Source organism: Gobius niger (genome assembly GCF_951799975.1).
Source record: "Gobius niger genome assembly, chromosome: 22".
Classification (NCBI taxonomy): Eukaryota; Metazoa; Chordata; class Actinopteri; order Gobiiformes; family Gobiidae; genus Gobius; species Gobius niger.
Window position 1 is genome coordinate 6,893,894 of NC_136873.1, and position 24,345 is coordinate 6,918,238.

General features: G+C 37.0%; 1 protein-coding gene across 1 annotated transcript in view; it reads left to right on the forward strand.

Moving 5' to 3' along the window:
• LOC306981570 (uncharacterized protein) overlaps positions 1–24,345 on the forward strand; it is a gene marked incomplete at its 5' end in the record, with an annotated part of 139,220 nt that overhangs the window by 84,931 nt on the left and 29,944 nt on the right. The window contains 3 exons of the mRNA XM_079581178.1: positions 10,372–10,959; positions 15,255–15,299; positions 19,539–19,658. Of these exons, the coding sequence (XP_079437304.1) occupies positions 10,372–10,959; positions 15,255–15,299; positions 19,539–19,658 (753 nt within the window). The remainder of the gene's footprint in view (positions 1–10,371; positions 10,960–15,254; positions 15,300–19,538; positions 19,659–24,345) is intronic.

Sequence of the window (24,345 nt, forward strand, 5' to 3'; positions counted from 1 at the left end):
GGAGTTAAGAGGTTAAAACCTAAAACAGATTAATTATGTTCATTCATTCCTTTTCCTTTCATTTAATTTCCAAATAAGGCGATCGTTCTCCTCTTCCATCATCGTCCATGATCTCAAACACCCCCCGGCGGCCGATGACGTCTGCCACATGTCACACTTCACTGTGAAATACGGGCGCTTCTGTGTCAGACTTCAGATTTATGCTTTCTTGCGTCTTCTCTTTTATGTCATGTGTGGATTAAACAACTCCTAACCTGTAGGAGACTGTCACAAACATCTTGATTGGTCCAAAAAAGCTCTTGGATTTACTCGACCAATGAGAATTCCCACCGTCCGAATAGTCAAAGCTTTTTTCATCGCTTTGTCGTCACGTTTTCGTCACATTTTGTTGTGTTTTTGTCACTTTTTTGTCACTTTTTTGTTGCTTATCCAGCGCGTTTTTGTTTTTGGATGCTTTTCTTTTAACCCCTTTAACTCCCGCCTGATCCGAGCACATTTTCTCCAGTTTGGCTTTACCCCAGTCCAAAAGCTTCTGGAAAAAAGGTGCAAAAATAGCGACAAAACTGAGACGAAAACAATGATGGAAATGTGACAAAAAAGTGAGAAAAGTTTGACAAAAAAGTGTCAAAAACAAAATGACCAAAATTGATAAAAAATTTGACCAAAAATTTTATAAAAATTAGGCGAAAAAATGACAAAAAAATGTGACAAAAATTTAATAAAAATTTTATAAAAATTAGACGAAAAAATGACAAAAATTAGGCGAAAAAATGACCAAAAAAATGACAAAAAAGTGACAAAAATTTTATTAAAAATTGGACCAAAAAATGACAAAAAATAGCCGAAAAAAATGACAAAAAAAATGATAAAATGTGATAAAAAATTTGACCAAAAAATGACAAAAAAATTAGGCGAAAATATGACCAAAAAATGACAAAAATGTGACACAAAAATTAGACGAAAAAATGACAAAAATTAGACGAAAAAATGTCCAAAAAAATGATAAAATGTGATAGAGAATTGACAAAAATGTGACACAAATTTGATAAAAAATTTGACAAAAAAATGACAAAAATTAGGCGAAAATATGACAAAAAAATAACAAAATTTTTATAAAAATTAGATCAAAAAATGACCAAAAAATGACAAAAATGTGACAAAAAATGACCAAAAAAAATTGAGTTACAAAAATGAGTTGAATACCCAACCAAAAAATTATGGAAAAAAAATCTGATGACGTGAGGAAAAAAAGGCGGGAGTTAAGAGGTTAAGCTTTTAGATTTGGGTAAAGCTCGGTTACGCCCGGGGGTGAGGGTAAGGTTAAAGTGAGAGGCCGGACCGGTGGCCCTCGAGCCAGTGGCCCTTCTGTGCTCTTCCAGAACGGACACATGGCCAGTCCGCCCCTGAGTCCAAGTGTTTTGTTCGGGGAGCTTCCTTGTTACGGGTCTGGATTTCTCAAACTAAAGCAGTAATTTGATTCCACTCAGTGATTGTCGAGCTATAATAGAGTTATTGTTTCAAAACCCTTTGGAATTCAGATTGCACATCCACCTGCCTGACACATTGGCGCTGCTCTTTTACGGCTTCCCTCTCGCCTTTCACTGCTTCCCAGCTCTCTCAGCCCCAGGCCAGTGTGTCGGGTTTCAAAGCCTCGCATATGCCAGATTAGTGCATTGTTTTTCCCCCTGGATGTGTGTAGGGGCCGGGGAGCGCGGTGGGCGTGGCCTCCTGTGGGTACGGGCTGGCTCCGCGCTCCCCCGGCCTCAGAGCTGCTGTCCTGCGGCCCCGCGGTCATGCTCTGTCAGGCGGGGTGGTACGCGCTGGTGGGCTGCGTCCTGCTGGAGCTGCACGGGGCAAACGCCGGGGGTCAGAGGACACGCAAAGACAAGGTACGGGACGTTTACTTTGGGGAAAGACTGAGGGAAAATCATGACTTCAGTGCTGCACGTTGGGAAAGTTATCTTGTACAAACTGTATTGTTCTTTGTAACATCATCAAAGCTTATTTTCTTTAGACACAAGTAAAACCTAAACTCTTTTCCCCGATACCCAGACTGGTGTCGTTTAACGGTACCCAGCGCTACTCACGTACAAACAACGCTGGCATTTGTAGAAAATGGTGCTTAACCGCTTAACTCCCGCCTGAACCGAGAGCATTTTCTCCAGTTCAGCTTTACCCAAATCCATCTTTTTTTTTTTGTCATTTTTTTTGTCACTTTTTTGTAATTTTTTGTCGCATTTTTTGTCATTTTTTTGTCTTTTTTTGTTGTTGTTTTTTGTCACATTTTTTGTCACTTTTTTGAAATTTTTAGTAATTTTTAGTAATTTTTTTGTCTTTTTCTGTCACATTTTAGTCATTTTTTTTGTCATATTTTGGTCACATTTTTTGTCTTTTTTTGTCATTTTTTGTCACATTTTGGTCATTTTTTTGTCTTTTTTTGGTCAAATTTTTGTCACTTTTTTGTCTTTTTCTGTTACATTTTTTTCACATTTTTTGTCATTTTTTTGTCACATTTTTTGTCACTTTTTTGTCATTTTTTGGTCATTTTTATGTCATTTTTTTGTCATTTTTTTGTCATTTTTATGTCATTTTTATGTCATTTTTGTGTCATTTTTGTGTATTTTTTTTGTCGAATTTTGGTCACATTTTTGTCATTTTTTGTATTTTTTTGGTCAAATTTTTGTCACTTTTTTGTGTTTTTTGTCACATTTTTTGTCACTTTTTTGTCACTTTTTTGTCATTTTTGTGTCATTTTTGTGTCATTTTTTTTGTCAAATTTTGGTCACTTTTTTGTCATTTTTTGTATTTTTTTTGTATTTTTTTTTTGGTCGAATTTTTGTCACTTTTTTGTAATTTTTTGTCTTTTTTGTCACATTTTTTGTCACATTTTTTGTCACTTTTTTTGTCACTTTTTTGTCATTTTTGTGTCATTTTTATCATATTTTCATCACTTTTTTATCAAAGTTTTCTCACTTTCTTTGTCACATCTTCATCATTGTTTTTGTCTCAGTTCTGTCGCTATATTCACACCTTTTATTCCAGAAGCTTTTGGACTGGGGTAAAGCCAAACTGCAGAAAACGTGCTCTGTTCCGGTGCTCGGTAACGGCTTAAACTTGCATCTTCACCTCCTGTTAGCATCTGGAGCACTCACAACCTCAACTAAATGAAATATCACCAGGTCAGTTTTCGAGTCTGTGGGAAATCGTTCCTGACAAAGGCTCTTCTTTCTGCCCAAAGACGTCGGGGCTAATTTCTTGTTTGAAAAGCTGTGAAGTTATTTGTAGAATCTTATATCCCGCACCGCCACTTGTGATTGGCCGCTCTGATCCAAACCAACATCGGCGTTTGTTGCATGGGTGGTCCGCTGGAGACTCAAATCCCCTGACCTTGACCCCGTGTAATGCCCCGGGCTCAAGAACAAGTCACATGACGCGGAGCCACCGTGAGCTAAAACAAGCGAAACCCGGCTCCGGCGCAAATTCGGTCATAGATGAGGAGACAAATCCGGACCAAAATGTGCACTTTCCCAAACGTTTCTGTGTTAGAAATGTCTTTGTAAACCTCAAAAACAACAATCCAGCAAAAAAAGACAAAAATCCATCAAAAAAAGACAAAAATCCATCAAAAAATGACAAAAATCCAGCAAAAAAGTGACAAAAATCCAGCAAAAAAGTGACAAAAATCCATCAAAAAAAGACAAAAATCCAGCAAAAAAGTGACAAAAATCCATCAAAAAAAGACAAAAATCCAGCAAAAAAATGACAAAAATCCAGCAAAAAAGTGACAAAAATCCAGCAAAAAAAAGACAAAAATCCAGCAAAAAAGTGACAAAAATCCATCAAAAAAAGACAAAAATCCAGCAAAAAAATGACTAAAATCCAGCAAAAAAGTGACAAAAATCCATCAAAAAATGACAAAAATCCAGCAAAAAAGTGACAAAAATCCAGCAAAAAAGTGACAAAAATCCAGCAAAAAAAGACAATAATCCAGCAAAAAAAAGACAAAAATCCAGCAAAAAAGTGACAAAAATCCATCAAAAAAAGACAAAAATCCAGCAAAAAAAAGACAAAAATCCAGCAAACAAAAGTGACAAAAATCCATCAAAAAAAGACAAAAATCCAGCAAAAAAAAGACAAAAATCCAGCTAAAAAGTGACAAAAATCCATCAAAAAATGACAAAAATCCATGACAAAAATGACAAATGACCTCAAATGGAGCCAAGATTTTATAAGATAGGACTTTATTGATCTCACAATGGAGAAATTCACTTATATAACCTTTAAAAGAGCAAATAATTAAAACAGAATAATATCTAAATATCAAACATATCAAAAGTCAAAGTCTGTTGTGGCATTGCTTTACCCAATATTACAATAATTTGGCGACACACTATGTTAAGAATGATTATGCAACTTCAGTTCCATAAACAACACTGTTAAACAAGGCTTTGGAGGGTCCTACACCTTGTTTGCGGCTTTGTAGCAGCTGTTCTCTTAATCGGATGTATTTGTCTGGCTGAAACCGTCCTCATTGTGCCTTTATCTGCACAAACCCGAGTGTGTCTGAATCAGCCACAAATCTTTTATCAGTACGATGATTACGCTTAATGTTTCATGAAATATCGAAGGTTTTCATGCCTAGACCAAGGCATTCAACTATTTCACGCTTTTCATTAGGGATGGGCGGATCGATGCCAAAGTATCAATATATCGATACCAAACGGCTACTTTTTAAGTATCGATATTGGGCAAAAAGTATCGATACTAATTTGCATATGTAAAAGGAAGGCGGGGCAGCAATTATCAACACAAAAGGATGATTTATTTCTTTGTTCTGAGCCAAAACAGTCATTCCATTTTTTTTTCTTCCATTTTTTTTCCCCACGTTTTTTTTCCCTTTTTGCTTTTTTTTTTTTTTTACTTGTCTCTCACTTTTCTTTTCTTTTTAAATTTGTAGAACCAACAGCATAAAAGCTTGAATATAAAGATTTTGTATCTCGTTTCGGTACCTGCTTTCGATACTTTTATTTTTCCGATACCGGTAGTACCTAAACACAAGGAAGTATCGTCAGGGTCACCAAGAGAACCTATAAAGCGTCTCTGCTTTATATACTGTGTTTACCCGAGGTTATTGAAATGCCACAGTCTTTCATAATAATCTGTGCAGCCCTGTGTAATCGCACCGTAAGTTAAACAATAATGAAAGGTGCACTTGTGATGAAATGATGGATTGGACAAGTTCAAGCTCCGGCGCGTCGGGGCCAGATCTGCCCCGCAGGCTCCGAACGCTCAGCTCCGAAACACAACCGGGTAAACTGTTTGTCCTACAGGTGAAGAAGAACGATTTACACTTGGGCCGCGGGGCATTTATTGGATCATTTTTACTACAAGTTAATAGAAAATACCCAAATTATGGACTAAAACATGTTCAATTGCAGTTTTTTTGTTGAAATGTTGCCTGTTTAGTCCGATTCTGATCATTTTTAATTGCATCTGTGGCATTAAAGGCCCTGTTTCTGATTTTTTTTAATCACAAACTAAGTCCAAACTAATTCGTAACTTTACTAATATATTTGTTGGATCTATATTCCTTACAGGGAGAGGTTTAAAGGCACATTTCACAACTTGCAGGGTCATTTTTCAGGGTCACTTTAACAAAAATGTGAGAAAAATAGCCAAACTTTTGAGTTTATTATACACTAAAGGAGGACAAAGTACATTTCACTCCATTTCTAGAAGTAAAATCAGGTATATCTCCTGTAAACCATCGAGCTAAACTATTCAGAACACTGTCTAAAGCTTGATCGAAAGATGGCGTCACGTCTGCTGCTGTCATGTTTGATCCTTAAATCAACTTTTTTTTTAAATCTGTAGACAAACTACAAGCTTCCGTATATATCGAATAGTGCGTCATCGTCTCGTTCTGTGATTGGTTCCCAAATCCATGAGAAGATTTCGACCATGGTCCCCAGGCTATTAAGTATTTCAGCATCAAAAATTGAATTAAAAAGCATTAAATTTGACTTGCTTCTGCCTGTATAAACCCTGAATATAGTCCAGCATTAACCTCTTACCTTGCACCTGAACAGAGCACTTTCTCTCCTGTTTGGTTTTACCCAAATGTAGAAGCTTATTGGAAAAAGTGTAAAAAAAATAAATAAATAAAAAAGCGACAAAAATGTGACAAAAAACAATAAAAAATGTGACAAAATTATAAAAAAATGTCAAAAAATAATAAAAAATGTGACAAAAATAACCCAACAAAAATGTGACAAGAAATAATAAAAAATTTACAAAAAATAAATGACAAATTGACAAAAAATAATAAAAATGTGACAAAAATATAAATAAAAAATGTGACAAAAAATAATAAAAATGTGACAAAAATATAAATAAAAAATGTGACAAAAAATAATAAAAATGTGACTAAAAAATGTGACAAAAATAATAAAAATGTAACAAAAAATAATAAAAATGTGACAAAAAGTTATAAAAAAAATACAAAAAATAAATGAAAAATGTGACAAAAAATAATAAAAAATTTACAAAAAATATAAATAAAAAATGTGACAAAAATATAAATAAAAATGTGACAAAAAATAATCAAAATGTGACAAAAATCTAAATAAAAATTTGACAAAAAATAAATAAAAATGTTACAAAAAATAAATAAAAAATGTGACAAAAAATTTACAAAAAAATTAATGAAAAATTGACAAAAAATAATAAAAATGTGACAAAAAAAGCAAAAAAATGTGACAAAAATAAAAAAAATGTGACGACAAACAACAAAAATGTGTCAAATGTGAGATGAAAAAGAATGTGAACAACGAGACAGCGATATGAGGAAAAGGATCTGTTTTGTATGTCTTGACTATGAGGCGTTAAGTGCCAGGTGAGAACATGTTAGATTTGAGTAAAGTCAAACTGGAGAATCTGCGCTCGGTTTAGGCGGAAGGTAAGAGGTTAAAGACATTCTCAATAGTCGATGTCCTTGCCCTTGTTTTCAGCTGCAGTTCAGTGAAATAACCCCACTAGCAAAAGACACTGACAAAAATAAAGTATAGGGAAGATGGAGGAAACAGTGTTTAAGGTTAATGAAGGAACGCTTTATTGCATATTTGTTTTATTGAGATTTTATGATTTTTCGCCTGCTCTGACCTCGCTATTGAACTTTTCTGTTTGATCCGATTTTGACCCTTTTCTTTCTTTGACTTCTCATCAGCGGAACATCTGTTTCTTTTCTGTACGGTTCAGTCCTGATGCTGATGCTGTCCAGGCTCGTTCAAGTGTTTCATTTAGATCCCTCGTCCGGTCGACTAAAAGCGGAACTGAAGTCTTCCTGAAAACGTGACATCATCTGTTGTGGCAAAATGCTTTTCAAGTAATTATAAACATGACGCTGTTTGAGTGGAATCCATTTCCTGTCAAATGTTCCTATAGTTTAATCAAGCTTGCGACTGTTTCCTGTCCTGGTTTTATTCATATGGAGACTTAATATTGAAACTACGTGGCTGAGAACATGTGGCTGTAGAATTATTGGCTACAATATATTAAAAAAAAATTCCACAGGATGTCAATTCTTCAACTAGACTTCCACGTTTTTAAATGTAGGAGTTTGAGCCTTGAAGCTAAAGACTAACATCAGTTTGATGCTAGCAAATGTTCAAATAGCACCAACAACTGAACACATCTTATAAACAAACTCGGCTCGATGTTTTCTTTCTTTCTTTTTAAAATTCTTTCCTCCCCCTTTGCCCTTGCCGTAGCCTTAAACACAGGGCTAAGGGCTGAGAAGACTCAGAAGTGGGACAGCCCTCCATGTGTCTGCATTTACTACAAGCAAAGATATGGAGGGGATTCACTACTTTTTGTGATTTTGTTCAATTTAAATGAAATACATTTTTAAAAGCCTTTACTTGTATCCATAGCACGTCAGTCGTCATTAAACAGTTCATCAGTTACTAATCAGCAACATTTTAACAGCAAAAACAAGGGGATGTATATATATATAGGCTGCATATTATTTATGTTAGTAATAATGTGAGATTGCAGGATAAATGGAGCTAAACTAAACCTGATCTGAACAGTCTTGGTACATTTTGCAACAGAAATGTGTATAAACTTGTGCGTAAAAGTCTCAGAGGAGACGACTTTCAGAGCGTCACCTGCTCATCAATATCAAGGCTCAGGTTACGCTCATACAAATGTGGAGCTTACTATTTGGATTTTCTCAATTTTAACGGAATGTGAGAGATGGTGGGTGAACGGGACAATGTTTACTAGTTCACATCACTGCACTACGCACTAGGGCTGTGCAATTAATCGAAATTCGATTACGATTTCGATTACAACAGTAAACGATTACAAAATTAGCATAATCGCAAAAAATCGATTATTTTTTTATTTTTTTTCAATTTTTTTTTTTTTTTTTGGTCAAACTTTTTTTTTCACATTTTTTTTTCTTTTCACATTTTTAATTTTTGGATTTTTGTCACTTTTTTGATGGATTTTTGTCACTTTTTTGATGGATTTTTGTCATTTTTTGCTGGATTTTTGTCACTTTTTTGCTGGATTTTTGTCACTTTTTTGATGGATTTTTGTCTTTTTTTGATGGATTTTTGTCTTTTTTAGATGGATTTTTGTCTTTTTTTGATGGATTTTTGTCACTTTTTTGCTGGATTTTTGTCTTTTTTCTGCTGGATTTTTGTCACTTTTTTGCTGGATTTTTGTCTTTTTTTGATGGATTTTTTTAAAGGCAACAAATAATCGTTTGAATAATCATGATTTCAATTGTGACAAAAATAATCGTGATTATTATTTTTTCAATAATCGAGCAGCCCTACTACGCACCGCCGCTACGCACATGGGGAGGGAAAGAGAGAGAGACATAGATGAGCTTGTCCTGAGACTTACGTGAGAAGAGCGGCTTCATAAGGATATTATTAGTCTTTAACCGCGTTTGTATCGTGGTTTTCTTCCCCGTGTTGTTGTTAGCGCCCGGGTCAGGAAAGTTAGCGAGCAAGGCAGTGATACAACTTGTAAGAGCTCATCCAAGACAAGACACGGTGTGAAACTTTAGAGAGAGAGAGAGCCCCGCGCGCTCTGAAAAACAGCAGAGCTGCGTCTTTATTTTCAATCCTTCAAAATGACGGACGGCCTTTGAAATTTTCCGTCAAAGTAAAAAATATTCCATAAATGACGGAGAATTTTCGGTTAATGTAACCTCTGCTCATAGCACCCAGAGCGACAAGAGTCAGTGCCATAGACATTTCATTGCCTGCCCTGCCAAACTACAAGCGTTTTCATAGATATTTCAAAGACATATAGTCTGGGAGCAATCATGATCTCAACGATTCCCCTGTGGGCGTGATTGACAGACGGCATCAACCAATCAGAGCAACGCTAGATACGTCGCAGCAACAAGTGTCAGGAAGCCTTTCCAAAAACGTCCTTTTTTTACGAGGAACGCTTCGAACGCTGCTCCGGTTTTAGGGATTTTCCAAATGATTTAAAACAGACGAAAGAGCAGAAGAAAACAGTGTATCGGTCGCCGCGCCGCCATCTTTAATGTTTTGGAAGAGTGCGCGGTGGTGACAGGTGACGGCTTCCGTCTCTTGGTGCGTGATTGGACCGATGTGGGTAAAATCGTGAAAAGATAGGCTGCGAGGAGCCGCCCCGACTGTTCTTCTTTTGAACAGAAAGGAGAAGTGTCTGACAGTCATTCCTCACTCCTCCCGTTTACCACAATGACCACGTTCGAGGGGGAAAATCATGGCGGATTTACAGACTCCTCCTCCCCGGCTCTGACGAAGCATGTTCCTAAAAAGGGCATAAGGGCGGGATCTTCACTGTAGACTCCGCCCTTGTGTGACGTGTAGTTAGCGCAGAACCAATGCTAACTGTCCGACCCTCATTAGTATGAGATTTCTAAAAAAAAAAAAAGTATCACCATGGTTTCCTTAACTGTAACTAACCAAGCACAGGAGGAATATCCGGCTGTAGAAAGTTTAGGACAATTAGAAACCATGCTTTAAGGTTGTTTTTAACGTGTCTAAACCACCTCCTCCTTCCTCTTCCACCTGCTCAGCTCCCTCCACTCCACAACAGCCTTTCACCATCTTCTGAAAGACAGTTGCGCTCAAAGTCAGCGCAGATGAACAAAGCAAAGCAAAATTCATCCAAGATGTCGCTGGATGTTTGCCTCTTTTGTCACATCCTGTTCCTTTGACCAATGTTAAGAAAAAGGGAAAAAATAAGTTAAACAAAGGAAGAGCAGCATTCTATTTTTGCTAAATCTTAAATATAATTGCGTTCACAAACCAGTCCTTTGCACTTTCCTGACTCTGGCCTGTGCTTTTGCCTCCACAGGGCGTGTTCTCTCGGCCCGGGGCGTCTCGCGGCGATGGGACGGTGCCCTCCGGACCGGACCGCAAAGGCTCCGTCACTCGCGGGGACGTCTTTCTGGTGGACGAGGACACCGACCTGCTGGACCCCGTCTTCCATAACGGCGGACTCGTCAACCCCGGCTGGAAACCCCCCAGGAACGGCCGCAAGAACCCGCAGAAGGGCAAGCCCGACGCCTCGAAGGGCGCGGAGGAAAACATCACCACGGACAAGAAAGCCGACGCGGGGGGGAGGACTGTCCCGCTGTTTCCCGGAAAACCTTCGGAGGATATTATTGATTTGGATTCAGGGGCGGCCCCCAAGAAGCCTGTGATCCCGAAATCTTCCGATAAACTTCTGAGTGTGTCGTCCTCGCCTGCCCCGCCTGTGACATCCAGCCCAGAGGAGGCAGAGCCCACTGTCACCCAGCGAAGTGCCGGACGGGGGGTTCAGGAGCGGCCCGGAGTGGTCAGCGTGGTGTCCCGGGAGGGAGACCTGGTCCTGGGGTCGGATGGGAAGTGGTACAAGCTGCGGAGAGGAGCGAAAGGCCGGATGGGACCTCCCGGACCGGAAGTGAGTGTGATTATACAATGTACTCTGTGGATTTTAATGCACAACAATTTAAAGTTTATGCAGTGCCTCTCGAAAGTATTCATACACCTTGAACTTTTGCACATTTTGTCATGTTTACAACCATAAACATAAAGATTTTATTTTGATTTTTTTACTGAAAGTTCAAACACAAGGAACTGACAACTGTGAAGTGAAAGCTAGACACAGAAGTTCCTTTTCAGCTGAACTCTCTCCCTGTCCTGCCCTTCACAAACTACGCTCCTCTCCAACCCCACTTAAGGACACTGAGCCATGACCCCCAGCATATACAGCACTTTTTATCTAATCCTCCATAGACTTCACAAGTATGAGTCGAGGATGCTTTTCGTTTCTTCTGGTTCTAAAGACGTTTAATGACATCAGGCTGCTCCGTTTGCCGGGTAACTTTACAACTTTCTCACCCTCAACTCATTACCTTCTGATCTTTTGTTTGTTCGGACTTTTATGTTCATGATCAAAGCCGTGCGGGACATCTGTTTATCCGTTTATTGCAGGACAGGGCTAAATTTATCCCATCAAGCTTCACTGTGTCTGGCGCCCTCTGCTGGCCTCCCGTCGCACCTGCACCGCATACGATTTGAAACCACAGTCTAATCTGTAGCATTAGCACAGATTATTGCAGGAGAGGTGCTAAGTCCTCATTCAGGCTTCTGTATGGGAGGGGACACAGATCTTCCAGCTCCAGACCTGCTGTTTTTGCATTGGATAATCAAAGAATGGATTTGGAAGAGGAACTAACATGCTGAAATCTTAAACACTGCTGACTTTAGTCCATAGATAGAATATAATAAAGATGAGCGGGTCCCATTCAGCCCCATTCATTGTCGTTTGTGAACCTTAATGGCCGCTCCATCTCCTCCTACACAGCCTGTGCCTTTAAAGGGCAAAAAGGCAAGAAGCCCTGCGCTCATGGGGCGGGCGGAGCCTCCACAGAGTTTGATTGATTGGTTAATGCACTGAAAATGCTTCAAATTTTTGGGCTTTTAGACAAAAAACAGTGTGGTTAAAAATATTTCACCAAACCCAGCGTGGTCACATTGGTCATAGACATTTTTAGAAAAAGAAAAACTCTTTGGAGCCAGGCTTTTAAGGCAGTACTAAGTAACTCTTGCCCATAGAGGCCATAAGTAGCAAGTTACGATTTTTAAACTTAATTGTCTTAGAGAGTAAATACTACGCTGACAGAAAAGGCAAAGGGAGAGAGGGTTACTGTGCATCCAAGTATACAATGAAATATTTTTTTTTCACTCAAACTTGGCTGTAAATACTGTTTAAAGTGACGTTAGCCCGCAGTTAGCTTTGCCCGTTAGCCTGTTAGCTTCTTCTTCGTGATTCCATTAGTGTGTATTGGTGGCTCCGGTCCGGTGGCAGTCAAGTTGCAAACATGGGGGGAGATGAAAGACCCTCCAATCATCCCATAAACACTTGTATTACCCCCACAGGGACTACGGAGAGGGTTTATTAAGGTAAACACGTTACTTAGTACTGCTTTAAGCTGTTCTTGGGACGTTTGAAGTCCCATTAGAATCAATCCTCCCAAGTGTCTCTTTGAGTCGCCCCTGGCCACCAGGGGGTGGTATTACAGCAATGTCAGCTCCCCGTCATGAGGACCATAGGGTCACATCTCCTTGGAGACAAAAGTATTTAACTAGATCAGTATAAACATCTCAATTTGAGCATAATAATCCAAATGTTAGTTGTTTTGACTAGTTAAGAAGTTGTTGGGCGTTTGTCCGAGATTATTTCACTTGTTCTGAGATGTTTCTGACTCGTTTCGATACATTTCGTCCTTATTTCAGGTCATTTTCTTTGCCAATGGGGTCAGAAAATTACTTTCTTATTTCAAGCGAGATTTACCCTAGAACTGGTCTGAAATGTCCTCAAACAAGCAAAGCAAACTTGGTCCGATCAGGAAAAGTGCACTCCCGGTACTGGTTGTCTGATGGATTTAGCGATTATCTTCTAGCACGATAATCAAAAAACAAGGCCGTGGGAACCCAGGGTGCTGAGGGGGTTGCAGCACCCTCTGGTGGACAGTTTGGGAACTGCATGCAATATTAATAAATAGGAAATATGCGCAGAAAAAGCGTTTATGGGATAAATTTTGTCCCTCAGCACCTTCTAACTAAAACATGCTCCCACGGCTCTGTCAAAAAATATGGCGATTGATTAATTGCCGCATTTTTGATCACAATTAATGATATTATTGTTTATAATCCAAACACATTGCTTGTAGATTGGCGCTACTTCTCGTTTACTTGTCTTTGCAGAACTATCGAGCCAGTATAATAGTCCTGCTTGTAATAAACCACACCTCAGCCTCCCTCTTTTTTCATAAGCGACCCCCTCTCACCAGTGTCACAGGCACTTAGCACAACAGCTGTGCCCACGCAACACATGAAGCAACGCTGTCTTTACACCAGGCTTTTATGCTTTTTTCCTGCATCGATGAAAATGCAGTATTTGTGTATTAAAAACGGCATTAAAAAGCATTCAATTTGACAAGCCAAGCAAACAAAGTGAAGCACCATCTGGCCCACGCTGAGTCATAAATAGGGCTGCTCGATTATTGAAAAAATAACAATCACGATTAATTTTGTCATAATTGAAATCACGATTATTCAAACGATTATTTGTTGCCTTTAAAAAAATCCAGCAAAAAAATGACAAAAATCCATCAAAAAAAAGACAAAAATCCATCAAAAAATGACAAAAATCCATCCAAAAAAGACCAAAATCCAGCAAAAAAAGACAAAAATCCAGCAAAAAAGTGACAAAAATCGATCAAAAAAGTGACAAAAATCGATCAAAAAAAAGACAAAAATCCAGCAAAAAAATGACAAAAATCCCTCAAAAAAAAGACAAAAATCCATCAAAAAAATGACAAAAATCCAGCAAAAAAATGACAAAAATCCAGCAAAAAAATGACAAAAATCCAGCAAAAAAAAGACAAAAATCCAGCAAAAAAATGACAAAAATCCAGCAAAAAAAAGACAAAAATCCAGCAAAAAAATGACAAAAATCCAGCAAAAAAAAGACAAAAATCCAGCAAAAAAAAGACAAAAATCCATCAAAAAAAAAGACAAAAATCCATCAAAAATTGACAAAAATCCATACAAAAAATGACAAAAATTCAGCAAAAAAATGACAAAAATCCAGCAAAAAAATGATAAAAATCCATCAAAAAATGACAAAAATCCATCAAAAAATGACAAAAATCCAGCAAAAAAATGACAAAAATCCAGCAAAAAAATGACAAAAATCCAGCAAAAAAAATGACAAAAATCCAGCAAAAAAATGACAAAAATCCAGCAAAAAAATGACAAAAATCCAGCAAAAAAAAGACAAAAATCCATCAAAAAAATGACAAAAATCCATCAAAAAAATGACAAAAATCCATCAAAAAAAATGACAAAAATCCAGCAAAAAAATGACAAAAATCCATCAAAAAAAATGACAAAAATCCATCAAAAAAATGACAAAAATCCATCAAAAAAATGACAAAAATCCAGCAAAAAAATGACAAAAATCCAGCAAAAAAAAGACAAAAATCCAGCAAAAAAATGACAAAAATCCAGCAAAAAAATGACAAAAATCCAGCAAAAAAATGATAAAAATCCATCAAAAAAAGACAAAAATCCAGCAAAAAAATGTCAAAAATCCATCAAAAGAATGACAAAAATCCAGCAAAAAAATGACAAAAATTCATCAAAAAAAATGACAAAAAATCATTTAAAAAAAATGACAAAAATCCATCAAAAAATGACAAAAATCCAAAAATTAGAAGAAAAAAAATAATGTGAAAAAAAAAAAATAGAAAAAAAATATACAAAAAAATATTATAATCGATTTTTTGCGATTATGCTAATTTTGTAATAGTTTACTGTTGTAATCGAAATCGTAATCAAATTTCGATTAATTGCACAGCCCTAGTCATAAAACCCCAGATCCAAGCCACTCGTTTAACATTAGGAAGACATTTGGCGAGCTCAGCCTCCTCCCTGTGTAACGTACATCATCTCTTTGTCCTTAGCACTGATAGAAGTATTATCTTTAGAGGCTACGGTCACATCAGGCCAAGCAACGTGTTTCAGAGCAGCTGTTCTTCATCAGTAGGTCATGCAGCGCTGAGATGAAGGAGATAAGGTTCTGAATCTGGAGTTTTTCACAGAGCGTGGTCTTGTACAGGATGTGAAGTAAAGTCAAAAGCTTCTGTCTTTTTTGAACTGTGTTAATTCTGATCATGTTCTCGGCAGGGCTGTCCCGGGGAGACGGGGTGGACGGGATTCAAGGGAGATAAGGTAAGAACCGTATGGAGCCTTGTTTGAAGTTTCTGCAATTAAATTCTTTTGGTTAGGCAGTGTAGGATAAAAGATCGGACACATTCTGCTCGAGAACTCGTGTAAACTAGTAGACTCTTCTTTACCATTTATTAGGGCTGCTCGATTATGGAAAAAATAATAATCACGATTATTTTTGTCATAATTGAAATCACGATTATTCAAACGATTATTTGTTGCCTTTACAAAAATCCATAAAAAAAGTGACAAAAATCCATAAAAAAAGACAAAAATCCAGCAAAAAAAAAGACAAAAATCCAGCAAAAAAAGACAAAAATCCAGCAAAAAAGTGACAAAAATCCAGCTAAAAAAAAAAGACAAAAATCCAGCAGAAAAAGACAAAAATCCAGCAAAAAAAAGACAAAAATCCAGCAGAAAAAGACAAAAATCCAGCAAAAAAAAGACAAAAATCCAGCAAAAAAGTGACAAAAATCCAGCAGAAAAAAGACAAAAATCCAGCAGAAAAAGACAAAAATCCAGCAAAAAAAAGACAAAAATCCAGCAGAAAAAGACAAAAATCCAGCAAAAAAAAGACAAAAATCCAGCAGAAAAAGACAAAAATCCAGCAAAAAAAAGACAAAAATCCAGCAAAAAAGTGACAAAAATCCAGCAGAAAAAGACAAAAATCCAGCAAAAAAAAGACAAAAATCCAGAAAAAAAAAAGACAAAAATCCAGCAAAAAAAAGACAAAAATCCAGCAGAAAAAGACAAAAATCCAGCAAAAAAAAGACAAAAATCCAGCAAAAAAGTGACAAAAATCCAGCAAAAAAGTGACAAAAATCCAAAAATTAAAAATTAGAAAAAAAATTGTGAAAAAAAAAAAAATTTAAGAAAAAAAAAAAAATGTGAAAAAAAAAATTATAATCGATTTTTTGCGAGGATGCTAATTTTGTAATCGTTTACTGTTGTAATCGAAATCGTAATCGAATTTCGATTAATTGCACAGCCCTACCATTTATCATCTTCCATTGTATTTGTTTCATTTGCGCGTTGGAAGCTCCCAGCGCCTCCGCGGGTTAAATCGAGGGCTGCTGCTGCTGCTCCGGCCTCCTCTCACTCACCTCGGTGTCTCCGCTACTGGATCTTTATTTAGCGATAGGCTTTAATCTGACTAAATGCACAGCGTGTACATTTAGTTTTATAGATAATTTTACTGTTTAAAATAATGGTATATTTTATCTTATTCCCCACAGCTGGGGACTGGTCTGAAACGGTCTGAAATGGCTCTTCGGATGTTACAGGTTGAAGACCCCTGGTTTAAAAGAACAGGCCACCGTTTTTCCGTACTGAGATATTAGGGCTGTGCAATTAATCGAAATTCGATTACGATTTCGATTACAACAGTAAACGATTACAAAATTAGCATAATCGCAAAAAATCGATTATAATTTTTATTTTTTATTTTTTTTTTTAATTGTTTTTTTTCAAATTTTTATTTTTGGGATTTTTGTCACTTTTTTGCTGGATTTTTGTCTTTTTTTCTGCTGGATTTTTGTCACTTTTTTGATGGATTTTTGTCACTTTTTTGATGGATTTTTTACCTTTTTTCTGCTGGATTTTTGTCATTTTTTTGCTGGATTTTTGTCACTTTTTTGCTGGATTTTTGTCACTTTTTTGCTGGATTTTTGTCATTTTTTTGATGGATTTTTTACCTTTTTTCTGCTGGATTTTGTCACTTTTTTGATGGATTTTTGTCACTTTTTTGATGGATTTTTGTCATTTTTTTGATGGATTTTTGTCACTTTTTTTGATGGATTTTTGTAATTTTTTTGATGGATTTTTGTCTTTTTTTGATGGATTTTTTGTCTTTTTTTGATGGATTTTTGTCTTTTTTTGCTGGATTTTTGTCACTTTTTTGATGGATTTTTGTCACTTTTTGCTGGATTTTTTTAAAGGCAACAAATAATCGTTTGAATAATCGTGATTTCAATTATGACAAAAATAATCGTGATTATTATTTTTTCAATAATCGAGCTGCCCTACACAAAAGGGAGAAAAAATAAAATAAAAAGTAGCATTCTAGCTCGAAAAGGAGTGGGAAGAAGACACGCTTGTTAACTCCCATCCCCATTCATATACTTAAATAATAATGTGGTTGCAACAATAACAATGTTTAGTTGGTTACATATTTACAACAAATGCAACAATCCATTACATTAAGTCAACAATCACAGTATGCTACACTTTATAACAAGTGTATAGTTTTTATTTCTTATGCCTAATTTATTACCATGTTAGTATTACTGTTATTCATCATCATCATAACCCATGTGGCAGTACTTTGTGTCAATGTGCATGAATGATACTTGACGCACTCATGAAGGGTATTGTATTACTTGACTGATTGGCGCTCATGATAGCAAGATTATTCTTAATGATGTGTATTAAAAAGGAATCGAGGCTCTGTTTTCTTTTTTTTCCTGCGTCTGGACCTGCTGCCAGAGGGGGGCAGACCCTGAGCAACCGGACCAAAAGCAAAATACCTCAGACGCATAGGCCTATGTAAACTACGATTTGAATACGTCCTGAATAAGCCAATGTATTTCCGTCTCTTTATGAGTAAACGGGGAATATTGTACTGTATCATTCCTTATTGGGACTGGAGGCATCTCTCAAATGACGCTTGAATCGATATCAGGAGAAGCAGTGCAAACTTCACTGAAACTGCTGAAAGCGAATCATCACCGATCCAGTGTTAATTTTGACATGTTTTAATTTAGTTTTAGTTTTAGTCTTTTGACGAAAATGTAATTCAATTTTAGTCTAGTTTTAGTCAAAAAAATATCTTCAATTTTAGTCTAGTTTTAGTCGACTAAAATTGCAAGTAAATTTAGTCGACTAAATTTAAGATGAATTTAGTCGACTTGATAATATTGATTATAATCATATTTAATCTTGTTCCTCTGCTTCATGTTTCTGCTCCACATGAACAAAGCTCAGACCTGTTCATTTGGCAGGGAATTTAAATGATCTGAGGCTCTTTCAGACGGGCAATAGAAGTTTGGATGATTTTAGTCTCTCCTTTTCATTTTTATTTAGTCTTATTTTAGTCGACTATAATATCTGGACATTTTAGTCATAGTTTTAGTCTCATGAGAAACTTTTAATTTAGTTTTAGTCCAATTTTAGTCGTTAAAAATATCACTTTGACTAAAATTAAGACTAAATATTTTAGTCGACGAAATCAACACTGCACCGATCTCGCAAAATACAAAACGCAAAGTCACAAAAGCAACGTCAAGCACGTCTTTAACACGTCCCCTTCTGGCAAAGGAGTTTGGATTGATCTGGAGTGAGGAGAGTGAAGGTGCAGAGGAGGCGACATGTAGTGAGTGCAGTGAAGCAGGGGCGGAGCAGAGAAAATCAGGGGTTGGGGGAGGCACAAAATCTGGTGCCCCGTTTACAGTGTTAGAATATCTGAGTTTTGTAGATTTGTATCAATGCAAGCCGCTAAAAATATATATATCTAAAACACAACAGAATGCTGAAAGTTGTGTTTTATTAATTAAAAAACAAAGCATAATTTTTTTACAGTAATATTCTGTTTAATCAAATTTTAACTGTAAGTTTAAAAGTATTTAAGTATTATACTGTTGGAATATTGACAGAAAAGTGCTGTATTTTGTACAGTAATATACAATTTATACTTTTACAGAAAAACACTGTTGCTTTTTATAAGTTTTTTCCGTAAAATTTGCAAACTTTTGACTGTTATTTATATGGAAATTAATCATAAAAAAAAATACAATGAATGTATGTTTTAAATAACAGAATTTAGTTTTTTTTATAAGTAATAATCTGTTTTTTTAAAATCAAATTTTAACTTTAACTTTATACCGTTGGAATATTGACAGAAAAGTGCTGCATTTTGAACAGTAATAAACAATTTCAACTTTTACAAGCGAATACTGTTGTTGTTTAACAGTATATCACGGTAAATTTTCCAGATTTTTTTTATAGATTGCATTATTTTGAATGTTGAAACTATTGTGGCTCTTTGAGACTTTCATTTGGTCTGAAACGGTCCGAAATGGCTCTTCTTTTCTCTTTCTTGCCGTGAAATATTCCAAACCAGCTCCATAACCACTACCAATGGCGTGTTTTAGATGATCACAATGAGTTCATCTTCAACATTAGGCTTTAACAAACTGTCTTTAAGTGTGTCATGTTTTGTTCCACCCTTTATCTGACGAACTAAAGGGTAAGACTGGTCCTGAAGGAAGACCTGGGAAGAGAGGCCAGCCAGGACCTCCGGGACCAGCGGGGCTCCCTACGCTCTACCTGTGGAGGAACACAGCAGAGGAGTGGGCAGCCTTCCAGGTAACACACTGGGTAATCAAAGAATGGACTTGGATTAGGAATTAGGACCTGACCTCTTTAAGTTTCCATGGTGACGAGCTGGAGATGTCCCGCTCCCGGTAAAGTTGCAAAGCAGGTCTTCAGAGTGGTGAACGTTCAGCTGCCTTAACCCCTTAACTCCCGCCTGAACCGAGCACATTTTCTCCAGTTTGGCTTTTACCCCAGTCCAAAAGCTTCTGGAAAAAAGCAGTGAAAATAGCGACAAAACTGAGACAAAACAATGATGGAAAACATTGACAAAAAAGTGACGAAAAATTGATGAAAAAGTGGCAAAAATGTCACAAAAATGTCACAAAAATGTCACAAGAAATTGACAAAAAATTGACAAAAAATGACCAAAAATTGATTAAAATGTGACCAAAAAAAAGACCAAAAAAATTGATAAAAATTTGACAAAAAATGACAAAAATGTGACAAAAAAATGACAAAAAATTAATTAAAAAAATGACAAATACATTTTCAAAAATGTGATAAAAAATGACAACAAAATTTCAAAAATGTGATAAAAATGTGACAAACAAATGACAAAAATTTGATAAGAAATTGACGAAAAAATGACAGAAATGTGACAAAAAAATGACAAAAAATTGGTTAAAAAAATGACTAAAATGTGACAAAAAAATGACAAAAAAAAATCCAAAATTTGACAAAAAATGACAAAAATGTGACAAAAATGAGTTGAATACCCAACAAAAAAATGATGGAAATAAAAATCTGATGACGTGAGGAAAAAGATCCTCTCGGTTCAGGCGGGAGTTACGACGTTAAAGGGGCTAGATACAAGTTAGTCATTTTATGCTCACTACTGCCACCTCAGGTCTTCTATATTAAGCTTGTGCAGGATTTTAGAGAGATTTTGGAATATAACGGACCTTGCATCACATGAATGATCGCATTTTGAGGGACTATTTTCTAGCAGATCACTCCACCGCTGCGAAGCTTATACAACCACAAAGCTGATGCTGCTCAAATATAAGTTATTTTAAATGCAAAATGGTTAAAATTACTCTATCGACACAGACATTTATATGGTTAGTCTGGTGCCTTATGTCAAAAATCCTGAAATATCCCTTTAATACATTTGTAAAGCATTCTACAAAGCTTTTTTCACTCTTGTTATGGGATTCTTGTGTGTGGATTGATGAGATAAAAACCCCAACTGTAATACATTTTGGAACGAGGCTGCAACATAACAAACTGTGGGGAAAAGTGTGTAGATTTCCCTTTCCACGGTATGTTTTAAAAGCAAGCCCAAAAAGGTAGTAATAAAATGAACGCTTGTATTGTACGGTATTCCCATTATTGGATGAAATATTACGCAGTGTGGCTTTAAAAAATGCCCTAAAGCTGCCGGCCCCGTCGTCAGCCCCAGCAGAGCTCCGTTCTGCAGTAAAACCACGACTGACAGCAGCTCACGCCGTAAAAGAGCTCCGGCGTTTCACCCAGGTTTTTTGTGGTCTCTCAACACTTTTCGCTCATGTTTTGTGGGACTTTCCAGCCGCAAATCGTGTTTTTGATTACCCGGACTGATGACTGACATAAGATAGGACTTTATGGGTTTATAGGGTCCATGAAGGTGCTCCAGGGAACGCCGTCTTTATTATGTGCGTACAAATATATGTCGACTTTGGAGTTTTGCTGAAATCTGAGAGGAGAGAAAAGCCTGTAAAATGTGGGAGGAAACGTGACGTCAGTGAGAGCAGCTTATGCTAATGTGGTTCAGGAATAAACGCACGATTCAAGGCGAGGGAAGTTTGTTTGTTGAGCAAAATGTGTACACAAGGCCGTTCAAATTGCAGCTACGTGAAATCAGGAATTGAAAGCCACACTGTGCTCAAAAACATTCATAAAGAGGCGGTATTGTGCTTTTTGCAAAAAAGTGACAAAAACTCAACAAATAAGTGACAAAAATCCAGCAAAAAGTGAAAAAATTCCAACAAAAAAAATGACAAAAATCCAGCAAAAAAAATGACAAAAATCCAGCAAAAAAAATGACAAAAATCCAGCAAAAAAAATGACAAAAATCCAGCAAAAAAAAAAGACAAATTTCCAGCAAAAAAAGACAAAAATCCAGCAAAAAAAGACAAAAATCCAGCAAAAAAAAGACAAATTTCCTGCAAAAAAAGACAAAAATCCAGCAGAAAAAAGACAAAAATCCAACAAAAAAAATGACAAAAATCCAGCAAAAAAAAGACAAAAATCCAGCAAAAAAAAAAAGACAAAAATCCAGCAAAAAAATGACAAAAATCCAGCAAAAAAATGACAAAAATCCAGCAAAAAGTGACAAAAATCCAGCAAAAAAAATGACAAAAATCCAGCAAAAAAAAAGACAAAAATCCAGCAGAAAAAAGACAAAAATCCAGCAAAAAAAAGACAAAAATCCAGCAAAAAAAAGACAAAAATCCAGCAAAAAAAAGACAAAAATCCAGCAGAAAAAAAGACAAAAATCCAGCAGAAAAAAGACAAAAATCCAGCAAAAAAAAGACAAAAATCCAGCAAAAAAAAGACAAAAATCCAGCAAAAAAGTGACAAAAATCCAGCAAAAAAAGACAAAAATCCAGCAAAAAAAAGACAACATTCCAGCAAAAAAATGACAAAAATCCAGCAAAAAAAAGACAAAAATCCAGCAAAAAAAAGACAAAAATCCAGCAAAAAAGTGACAAAAATCCAGCAAAAAAATGGCAAAAATCCAGCAGAAAAAAGACAAAAATCCAGCAAAAAAAGTGACAAAAGAGCAGCAATTAAGTAATAAAAAAGTGACGACAATGGCTCGGCGGGTGGTAAGAGGTTAAGTATTATTGTTGAATCATTACATGGTGTCATTCTTCAACAAAACAGTGACACTTTGACTGACAAAGCTCTGTTATTAAAGCTTGTGTGAGCTGAAAAGTGGCTGCAAACCGGGAGTACAGCCAAAAATATGCTTCAATCAGACTAGGAGTGAGTTTACCAATGTTTAATGTAAGTCTATATTATATAAGTTTTCCTATACAGTTGGGTAAAGATGGGGTTTTTCCATTGTTTGCTGTAGATGTTCCTGTGAGTGAGCGATGGACATGTGTAGATGCAGGATTAGAAAAAGCTGCAGCGCCTGTTCAAATCTGTTCTGTGTTTGTGCAGCCATGACTCCGCTCTGCTTTGAACTCTCAGCGTCCCACTGCAGCCGCCCCACAAACACGCTTTCATGTTGTCGTCGATGAGGTGCACAGGAAGTGTCGACGCTGCTTTTGTCCCTGTTTGCCCCAGATGCTGCTTTACTGATTGAAAAAGTGGGATTAAAATGAAAATCTTTGAAGTGGTCTTGTAGACATTAGATCCAATAGGAACGGTCACTGAGCTTTAAAGTGCATATGTTTGTAGTTTTACTTCCTTACACTGACAGGAAGTGACATAGATGGAGGCCCACAATTATAAACTGTTGCCGTGCCGACCGTGTTATGTGATAAATGTGCTAAAAATGTGACAAAAAAATGACAAAAAAATTGACAAAAATGTGACAACAATGAGTTGAACACCCAACAAAAAAATGATGGAAAGAAATCTGATGAGGAAAAAGATCCTCGCTGTTCAGGCGGTAGTTAAGAGGTTAAGAAACGTTGTAGAAAATAAATAAAATTGGCAAATGTTCAAATTCTGTATGATGTATATACTGTGCACCGGCGGCGCCAGGGGGGGTCTTGGGGGGTCTCAAGACCCTCCCAAAAAACGCCTTGACCCCCCATTAGACCCCCCAACCCCTTCTTGATGAAATACATATAAATCCCTCCTCCGTGAAGATGACGGGCCTGATGATCTCCGCTGCTGCGGGCGGCTCTATGTGCTCTGCTGTGTCCGTCTCTCGTGCGCAGTGACTGTCACGTTTCTTTCCATGCGCTGAACGCCACGAGTGGCGCATGTCTCGCTGTTTACAACATGCGCTGAACGCCACGACTGGTGCATGTCTCTGTTTACAGCATGCGCTGAGCGCGGGGCTGACAGAGGGAGAAAGCAGTTGCAGCGACGTTAATGAAAGTGCACCGGGCGGATGGAAGTCTGTAAACTCCACAGCGGAATCAGGATCTGGTCACGCACAAACCGCGTGTTCATTTAGACTCGTTACTGTCGCTGACGGACACAATGTCCACCTTTTGCTTTGACCGGGCTGTGCTCTGGCCCGCCTGCCCCGGGGCAGCTGCTGCTACAGAGGCAGCTCAGCGCGCTCTCTCCGACCACACAACGAGGCCACCGCTCACAGGCACAGAGCGAGCGCCCTGAACAGAAGGGAAGAGACAGGTACCACGCATTCATCACTCCGTTTGTCTGAGTTCTTCACAACATGGACCAAATGAGAGAGCGAGTCAGCCCCTCCCCTCAGCGTTACCATAGAGACCTGTTCCCACCAAATGCATTATGACCACATAATGTGAAAGAGCTTAAAGTTACAGTCCTGCTTTTCAGTGTGATAGAACTGGTGACCCTCGCTGAGGACCAGCACAGCCAGGGCAGGCTCACAGACTGAAGAGAAATGTTTTGACCTTTTTCAAAGCCAAAGTAAATTCTAGTCAGGAGATTTTAGGCAGTTCATGAAGGCATTTATAATTAGATTTGCAATTAATTTGTAAACATTTTGTAAAAATCGATTCCCGGCCCTAATAATATTTAATAATTT